This window comes from Vigna unguiculata, chromosome 1 (assembly GCF_004118075.2).
Source record: "Vigna unguiculata cultivar IT97K-499-35 chromosome 1, ASM411807v1, whole genome shotgun sequence".
NCBI classification, from domain to species: Eukaryota; Viridiplantae; Streptophyta; class Magnoliopsida; order Fabales; family Fabaceae; genus Vigna; species Vigna unguiculata.
In genome coordinates this window covers 21,486,374-21,496,343 of record NC_040279.1, presented here as the reverse complement: position 1 = coordinate 21,496,343, position 9,970 = coordinate 21,486,374, and the positions used below count along the sequence as shown (strand labels likewise).

Genomic DNA, 9,970 nt, shown 5'->3' with positions numbered 1-9,970 from the left:
AGGCAAATTTGTTGAATTTTTGTAAAAGAATTCATGTGAATTCATTTTTTCTTATTTTGGCTTAGATTTTTGTAATTAGGCTTGTGAACCTGATTAGAGCTCATATTTAGGTTCATTATTAATTTATATTACAATGCATGTATATATAGCCTAAATATGCTCTAAAAAGGAAAAGATAAACTATTTATTTTTTCAATCAAATTGGAAATCGATTGAATATTGATGTGATAATTAGATACAAATTATATTGGATTATATTTTGATGTGATTCATATTACTAATTGAATTGATTAGTTGAATAGATTAATTGTTCAAATTTGGATTTAGATTTTTAAAGAACTATGATAAAGGAATGGTTTGATTCTTTAATATGTGAATTGATGTTTCATCTTCTTGTTTGATTTCAATATTTATTTTCATTTTAATTCCTTAAACTTCCAAATTAATTAGTATGGAAAGAATATTAAAGATCAAATACAATCCTCTGATAATCGACCTTGGTTATGCTTTATAATGCCTTGTGTGGTAAATAAACTTTTTCTATCTCCGAGTTATTATTAGCTACATTATATGGGAAGGGAAAAGAAATCAACTTACAAATATTCAATTAGAAAATTCTTATATAATTTTATGTTATTAATTTATTTCACATATTAAATACTAAGTATAACTTTAAAAATGAGATTTTAGTCCTTTTATGCCACATACGATTATTTTAAAATATGGAATAGACAAGATAATAAAAATATAATTAAATGAATAAAAGTCAATAAAATTAATATTTTGATCCTTTAAACTAAGAACAATGTATACTGTATTTAGATTTAAATGTACAAGTGACATTTAGTCCAACTTAACAAATTAAAAGTTGTAAGAGGTAACAAAAAAACAAAACCCTTAATATTTCTATAGATCTTGCATCAATTATTCTTCCATATTTTCGGAGTATTATTTTGAGGTCCAACCTGAAAAAAGGTAGCCAAAATGGAAGAAGCTTTTTAAAATACTATTTAGTTTGTAAATGGAATAAGATAAATGCAATAATACCTAAACTATAACATTGAATGTAAAACGGCAAGTCAATATGCAATTTGGCAACATAACTAAATAGAACACATGAAAGTTTCTTGCACATTTTTTGTTTTGTGTATAGACATTTCAATTTTATATGAATATCTTTAAACATTTATTGAAAAAGGGAATAAAAAACTTTGGAATAACCTGACGCTGATTTCATACAATTATTTCGATAAATGTCGGCACCCATTCAACTTTTCACATATTTGGTTGTTGTTATGCTTATTTTGGGGCTGTGTAAACAAATGTCATAATCAAATATTTGGTTGAATATTTCTAATAGTTCACTTCAGTTATGTAGTGCAGTTCATAAAATAATTCAGTTTGTATCAGTTTAGTTCAATTCATATTATAATGCAGAGCAGTTCAGTGCAGTACAATCCAGTCCAGTTTATTTTTCAGAAAAATAGTTCAGTTCAGTTCGTCTGAATTGTTTTTCAGTTCAGTGTAGTTCATGCGAACTGTTTTTTAGTTCAGTGCAGTTTTTGGTAGTTTAGTGCAGTTTGGTTTATTTTGTCCAGCCCTACACATAACCGTGCATTCCATGTGTTGTCCAACTAGTTACTCATAATTATCATATATATTGTACTAAATATCGTCCCATGTTTCCCGGCATCTACTGTAACATCCCTAAAGAATATTACTTTGAAAATATCATAAACAATTTAATTAAATGAAATTAAATACAATAATATAAAAATTATTCCTCATTTATATATGCATGTTCCCAAAACGCGGGAAAATTAAAGTCGTAAAGTCAAATCATTGTACCATTTAATAGTTCAAAAACATTACAACTTATAAAAGCCAAAAGTGGCTAATGTTCCAAAACATAAGTACAAAAATTCAAATCTTCAAAAGTCCATAACATGATCCCGCTCTCCAATCTCAAGCGTCTCCTGGCTCACCTGTCAAAACATCTACTCCCGGATAATAAATCATCCGATCATCGCCACACACACAGAGATAGGGTGAGCTATGCATATTAAACAAATTAAATATGATACCCATCCCAATAAAAATTTGCAGGTTAATGTTAATTACAAATTATCCACCCCTGATCTCATATTCCTTCCTGAGTCACATGCATGAAACTAGGTCTTGGGATTTTCTCTGTGCTCCCACGAAACTATCCCTTTCGTGGTCCAACCCTATGAGCCAATCCTACTCATAGTCCAACCCTACAGACTCCTCGCCTGTAGTAACACATCCAAGCTCACTCAACTTGGACCCTGGCACGCACGCAATCACCATACTAAGGACTCCTCGCCCAATAGTAGCCGACGGGAACATCACAGTTCCTTGCCCATCGTGCGCCCAACGCATGCAATCACCATACTAAGGACTCCTCGCCCAATAGTAGCCTACGGGAACTCAACTAGTTCCATGTCCATCATGCGTTCAACCACTCAAGCACATCCCAGACCCCTATTGGACTTAATCCATCAAGCCTAAGCACAAACGAAACAAACTTAGTCCTTCAAGTTCACTAATCAAGCAAAAGAAGACAATTGTACAGCCACACAAACCGCCTGGTACCGCCTAGACACCGCTAGGCGGATACTGGCAGAAAACTGCCCGACGGTCACACTCCCACCGCCAGGCGCTGCGGCCCAGACAGGACCCGTAATTTTCCGTCACCGCCTGGCGGAGACTACCCTATCGCCAGGCGCCTAGCGCTAACAGTGGCCACTGCCACTGGTTTTCACTCTACCGCCAGGCAGTATGTAACATCCCTGGCTACCCCTCCTCGGGCCCCAGAGGCTGTCAGGTTACTACAGCCCAATGCACCCCAACCCATCACCCTTCTCCGTCCATTCATACTGGGTGGGTTGTTGCCAGTGGGAATCGAACCCCAAACCTGACCTTTAACACCTCTGGCTCACCAGCAGATGCTACCAGTTGTGCACTGGTTTTTGGTCCTTTTTACAGGTCTTAATAGACTCCTATTTACACAATGTTTCAGCACACATACATTCAGAGAATTACAATACATGCATCAAACCAAAATGAAATATGCACAATTATCTAAACCCAAGTCTCAATCATCACATTTCAATATATTGCATAAATCAATATAAGAACAAGCCCTCTGGTATAATTGGTATGTTCACCACTTATCCCAATACAAGGTATATCGTATATTAATCTTCTCATATTTCATTTACCCTCAAGTCATTCAGCAACTTAATCCTTAGCCCCCACATGTTGGTATATTCACTCAATTCCAAAGAAAGAAATTTACTAACTATTACCCCAAATCCCCTAGAATTTTCCCCCGTAACCCTCCATAACGCATTTTTCATAAACGTCACCAGAACATCCTCACCTCTTGGGTGCCGCCAGGCGGTTCATACCAGTTCCACACCCAGTCCCAGTTTCCAACATCCACAATGTTCACGACTGACCCAAATTCATTTTTCATTGAGTCTAACATGGTTTCACTTCCACACAACAACCAAATTTCTTATCTTAATTACGTTAACTTCTATTCCCCCATCAACACAACTCACTACGACGTTCTTCCCTATTTTCCCGTTATAAATCCTCATGAACCCTAAATTCCAATTCCATTAAAATTAACGTCTTAATCCCCCAATTAATATTTTTTACAGATGATAATCCATCATACCAACCCCATTCGAATCCCAGTATTCTCCCCAAGAGAATAAGAAAAATCAGAAGAAACTGGGCAACCCAGTATGTGTCGCCTGGCAGACTACCCTTAGCCGCCAGGCAGTGCATGGCAGAACCTAGAAAAAGAACGTTGGCAGCATGAGCCGCCTGGCGGGCCTTCAATGTCGCCAGGCGGTTTTTGGAAATTTTCCAGAATTTCGCCAGAATCCATCCCAACCCAGATCATGCATTACATCAATCAATACAATACGAAAAACACACAATTAGCATCAAACAGACAAGTAAGAGCTCCCCTAACCTGGATTAAAGTCTTCCCTGAGTGTTCTTCTACTCCTTTCCTTGAACTCCAATTGGTCTCCCTTGTCTTCTCTCAATTCAGCCCCTTTTTCACACCCAAACCTCACCTTTCAACCTCAATTTCGTAATCTCTCTATAACCTCACAATATTCTCTTCAAAAACCCTTCTCTCCTCGAACCTTCAAGCTCACTAATTGGCTTGCTTTCCAGCTACCCCTAACTGATACTTCTGCTAGGGTTTTTCCTTAACCCTTCAACTTCAAATCAAAACCAAAAATGACAAAAATAGAGTTTCCTTTGGGTCTCCCAAGGTTTGAACCCACACCCATGCACATGGCAACTCAATGCCTAACCAATGCAACCAATTCATATTTCATATTAACCAATACAATTCAATAATTATAAAAATCCATAATATACACAAAAATAATACAAATTTAATAACACACAAAAATAACATACATAGGACTCAAACCCAAGTCCTCTCACACAAACCAAGTACTCTCAACCACTTAAGTTAGTACTTTTCCACATCATACACTCCGCATTTATTACCTTAAAGGTTCTCCTTACCCACATTTATCCAATAATTACTTAATTAATTATTTAATTTTTTCCCGAGTCTTACATCTACTACATTATAACATCAAACAAAATGGGGTAATTTCCTACTTCTTATTTGTACCACCATCACCCAGAATTATGTCCAAATACCATTTATAACCCCACAATCAACAAGACCCTGACCCTCCTAAAATCACAGAACCATAAAAAACCTGTAGTCTCTCAAAGGTGGCTATCTCTAAGAAATCCTAGAAAAATCCAAAATTTTCCCCTCCTTGTGTGATCTCCCAAAGGCCATCGAGTTAATCTTCTTTCTGCTCAATTCTTCCAGTCCTAATGCGAGTTCACCTACACTCAACTAGTGTATTGCCCACACATATCCTTTCCCAAATCATGTTAGAATTCTAACCCCAATTGGTCTCGTCAAATCAGACCCGAACCATTCCAAACCCTAAGGCTTATTTACACTGTTCCATTAAGTTACACCATCAATTACACTAAAACTTAATGAAGTACGACGTCAAATCCTCTCTTAAGATCCAACCCTTGATTTCCCTCCGAACAAAATCATGTAAAAACGCCTAGAATAGCAAAACTCAAGCCACAAACCCGCATCGCCTGGCGGTTCAACCAATACCCCACCAGGCCCCTCATCCAGAAAACCCAAATCTGGGTACACTACCATGCATCGCTAGTGGCCAGGGATGTGCCGCCAAGCGGTTCCTTTGCGGGAACCCAAAAACGAGCCAAAATGCATGTGCTGTCTGGCAGCTATGAACAGCCCGCTAGGCGGGTTTTGAAAAATTTCCAGAAAGCTCCCCTAAACTGGTTTCCTTTGCTAAAACTTTGACACTTTGACAATTCTCTCTTGATCACCAATGACCCTCCTTGGTTCTTCTCAATTCAACCCCAATACTCCCCTCAACACTCTCAATCCTCACTAATATAATTAGATGATTATATTATCCCACCACATGATCAACATATATTTAAAAATAATAACAAATAAATAACACACAATTGTCATACATAGGACTTGAACCTAAGTTCTTTCAACATAATGAAGTACTCTCAACCACTTGAGTTAATATTTTTTCACATCATACAAGTTAGAATTTAATGTCATAAAGACTCTCACTACCCGCATTTATTAATTAATTAATTATTTAATTAATTAATTTTCACGGGTCTTACAATTATTACTTACAATAATCAATTATTCAAAAAAGTTTAAAGTTCAAAAAAATTATTCTGTGATAATCCATTATTAACAGGGATAATCAATTATTCGAGACTAATAGCATTTTTTACGAGAATTTCAAGAGTGATTAAGGTTTTAATGAGGTAGGTGCATTGTAGGTGTCTTCCACTAATCATTTAAACTCTTTTTTACACTTATTTAATATAGAAATCATATTTCCAAGACTCTAACACAATTTTCTACAATTCAAGATGTTTTTAACATTCAGTATTCTTCAGAACTTAATCTCTTCCTTCATAATTCGGGAAGCCAGGCCAAATGATGTTAAAATGAATTAACTAATTGTATAATTAAGTGCAAACAGGTCAGTAATGTCACTAAGTAGAATTAAAAAGTAATTGGACCGTAATTAAACCAATCCTAATCATAGGTCCACATAGAAAATTATAAATATAGGTATAAGGTATGGTTATTAGGATTTTTTCTCTTACATTCATCCCTTTCGCCAATCGAACTATTATTAACTTTAGCCTCGATTCCTTTAACACATACATTAATCAACACACGAACAAGAGAATTAAACGGACGATTAAAATGAAGAGTAAAAGGTTTGACAAATTGTTTAAGTGGATGATTGGTCTCTACATCCAAAACATTTTTAATTCTTTTAAATTATTTTTTATTATAAATTTCAGTTGTGTTTTTTTATGTTTTCAATTCCCTTCCATCTCTCCAATTTTAGAAAAAGCGTAGACAAAACCCCTCCTCCCTTGACTCGACTCCTGAGAGAGAATTTCGGTAGAATCTCCAACTACCCAAAGCCCAAAGCGAAACTGAAAGCCTGAACCAGAATTTCCTTTGTTATAGTGCAAACGTGCTAGTTGGGGCAGTTAATATTCTCAAGTGTATTTGAGGTATTATAAAACAAAATATTATTATACTGAGAAAAACTCCGTATCTTCACTTATAGTATTACAATAATTGATAGATTTCAATAAGAAAAATCATACAGACTAATAGCAACAAATATATATATATATATATATATATATATATATATATATATATTTACAATTATAAAAAGGTTAATTATAAGGGGAAAAACAATTTTTATAATCTTAATTTAATTATTTATTTTTTTAAAAATACCTACTTTTAAGTTTAATTTTACTTTTTTTTTTCTTGTTATTAAGTTCAGGGAAATGTTGCTTACAAAAGGGTGTGAGAAAATTTTACCAATGGTTAAGTTCCGCTGTTTGGGTTGAAGGCATTCGGTGACAGTCAGTGAAACTATTTCTACTTACGAGACTGTTGTTGTCTTGTCGCCGATTCTAATTCTACTTCTTCTCCTTCTCCGCAAAACCCTAATTCTTCTGATTCACCATTGTTGTTTGACATTCACATTCATGGCTGAACCAAACGAACCCAATGAAGCCACATTAGCCCCCAAGCGCAAGTCCGATCCTGATCTTCAAGACCTCCCATCCAAAGTTGCAAAGCTCGCTACTCCCAACCTCAAACAAACCCAGGAACCCCAACCTAGTGCTGATCACAGCACTTCCCAACCTCCCAGTTCTTCCTCCGACCCTAAGGAACCCGACAAAAACGACAAAGAAATCCAAAACGACGACGTCGAAGAAAAAAGCCCCCAAAACGACGACGAGGAGCACCAAAACAACGTTGAGGACGACGACGACGACGACGACGACGACGACGGCGACGAGGAGGAAGAGGAAGAGGACCGAAAGGGGAAAGGGATTTCGCGTGAAGACAAGGGAAAAGGGAAAATGGTACAAGAAGACGAGGATGATGATGATGATTCCGACGACGATAGTGATGACGATGACGACGCTTCCGATGACGACGGAAGTGACTTCTCCGACGACCCGCTCACGGAGGTCGATTTGAATAACATTCTGCCGTCCAGGACCCGGGGACGGGCGGGGGCGGCGAGTGCAGGAGTGCGCATTGCCGATGACCCGGGGAAAGCGGCCGTAGGCGGCCTCGGCGATGATGACGACGATAGCGACGATAGTGATGCTTGAATTCTGCACAGGTTAGTGAGGGATTTTTTTGGAGGAAAGAGAAATAGCTTTGTCTACAGTGAGAAACAAGTGTTCTCTGTTTTCTTCGCGCACAATGTGGGTTTTGCTGTTCAGAAATTATGCTCGGATAAAATTGTGCAAGTGCTAGTTGTAGCCTTTGTTTTCTTTTTAACTTTGTCGTGCTTGGTAGGTAGTGTATGGTTAGTGATGTTTTTGAGGTAATTGGAACAAACACTAAACTGAGAGAGAATGTTAAGTTTTAGAGAATTTTCTGAGGCCTAAATTCTTCTAAAGACTCACGGAAGAACTGACTCCAATTGATTCTGTGAATGGCAAAATACTTGAGAAGAAGATTCCTTACCCCATTTTAAATGTTGAATTTAATAGGAATCTTCTACTTCTTATGAGTGAAGTCTGTAATTCTTATTATTTCATAAATTGTTGTAGACCCATTGTGCTAGAAATATGCATATCTTGTTTGAGTCTATGTTTGTGTACTTAGTTATATCATTTTGTAGATTGTAACTGGGCTTCTCTAGTTTGCTAGTGATAGCAATCTGTTAAGTTATATGATATGAGGGGGCAGTGCATGGTGTGTAGATTTTAATCTATTCATTGTCAGCTAGGTGGAATCTTGGGTCCTGATCATCTAAAATATGGGGGCAAGATCTGGTTGAGCAAAATCCAAAATCCTCCCCTACATCCCTGTTGTTGAGCCTATCTTAGATGCCGTTTAAATATGATATGATGAGCTTAGTTGATATGATCCAATGAATTTTCACAACTAGATATGTTTCTTAAGGCCAAACTACTAAAAGAATGTCTTGCCTCAGTTTCTTCTCTGAAGCTCTGTTGTTGTATATTCATCATTATTCTTCCATTTTCTGGGACATTGTTTGCAAAGTGAACTCATCATTTGACTTTCACATATATTCCAAAAATCAATGTGGGAGAACTTCAATGTATTGTATGATTTACACAATGTTGTCTGATAAACTTTAAATAAATTTTACAGGCAATTAGTTCAGATGTAGACCTTCTATAGCCAAATTTTCTGCAAAATAATTCATATTGTGTTCATTGAAGACAGTATTCATAGGTGTAAATGAACACATTCCTGATCTCACTATGTGCTTGGAAAAGAGTGACTGCTGTGTAATCTGCTGCAATAAGGGACCTAAGTTCAGAATAATCAATAATCAATTATATCCCCTTCATACTATAAGTTTATGTAAACAAGTAGACCTTTCTGTTGCAATAATGCTATTCTTCGGCTATGTATATATTGAAGACAAATTAGCGTAAACTTGTATGACTTGTTTATCAAATTTTACATTTAAACGTGTGTTTAAGTAAGCCCTATTGCCTATGTTATGCAAACAATCAACAAAAGTTTCTTTTTCAGTTAAGGAAAAAGAACTTATTTTATTTCTTAAAGGAGCCAGAAATATAAAGGCATTTTTAAGTGGCATGACATCAGAAGCAGATTAAAGATAAGCATGAAATTGGTGCTTTTCTAAGGAAGTAAAAATAGAAATGTGAGAAAGAAAAACTACAACCTTGTGCATGCCACACAAGACTGCCATTATGCCAGGTCTGTGAAGGGTTAGATTTATACACCTTTACTCCCATGAGCAGAAACGTTATTTTGGCAACTGGAACCAATGACATTGAAGGGAAAATGTATTAACCTTCTTACACCAAGCTTCACCATCTAACAGTACAAACACAGATTGTTTAAACATAATAGGTTATTTTTGTAGAAGCTTTATATAAAATAAATAATTAAAGGAGAAAGTGTTCTTCGAGAAGCAATAACTTTCACAGCAAGGCCAAACAGACACTTAGTTACATTGAGAGCTTCTATTTAAGGATTTCAATTATGTGAGCTTTTCTTTTTGTTTCTATCAGCAGCCTCATCATTTTGTAGAGGATATTTGAGGGGAGTATTGGGTCTAGACTTTTCGACCATTGGTTGCATTTATTTAATCTATAGGGCAGAATATGTTTGCTTTGCTGAGTGAGGATAGTGAGACATAAATGACTAAGAATTTGTCTGTGTTTGGTTGTGTTCTACGGTTGGTGACCATAAATCTTCATTGATTGGTGTACATTATCCTTCGTAAAGGTTCTTAAATTACACCAATTT

General features: G+C 36.2%; 1 protein-coding gene across 3 annotated transcripts; it reads left to right on the top strand.

Moving 5' to 3' along the window:
- Positions 1-7,013: 7,013 nt before the first annotated feature.
- On the top strand, positions 7,014-9,128 carry LOC114173916 (nucleolin). Of its 3 annotated transcripts, none has more exons than XM_028058602.1 (2): positions 7,014-7,832; positions 8,912-9,128. In XM_028058602.1, the coding sequence occupies exon 1, from the start codon at positions 7,183-7,185 to the stop codon at positions 7,819-7,821; it is 639 nt and encodes a 212-aa protein (XP_027914403.1). In that variant the 5' UTR covers positions 7,014-7,182; the 3' UTR covers positions 7,822-7,832; positions 8,912-9,128. The 3 variants fall into 3 exon arrangements, with proteins under 3 accessions (XP_027914403.1, XP_027914394.1, XP_027914412.1); XM_028058593.1 differs by having other exon boundaries at positions 8,837-8,921; XM_028058611.1 differs by lacking the exon at positions 8,912-9,128 and adding an exon at positions 8,448-8,769.
- The last annotated feature ends 842 nt before the right edge of the window (positions 9,129-9,970 follow it).

What these genes read in the sequence shown, in the direction of transcription:
- LOC114173916 (XM_028058602.1), top strand. Translation starts at nt 7,183, where the DNA reads ATGGCTGAACCAAACGAACCCAATGAAGCCACATTAGCCCCCAAGCGC.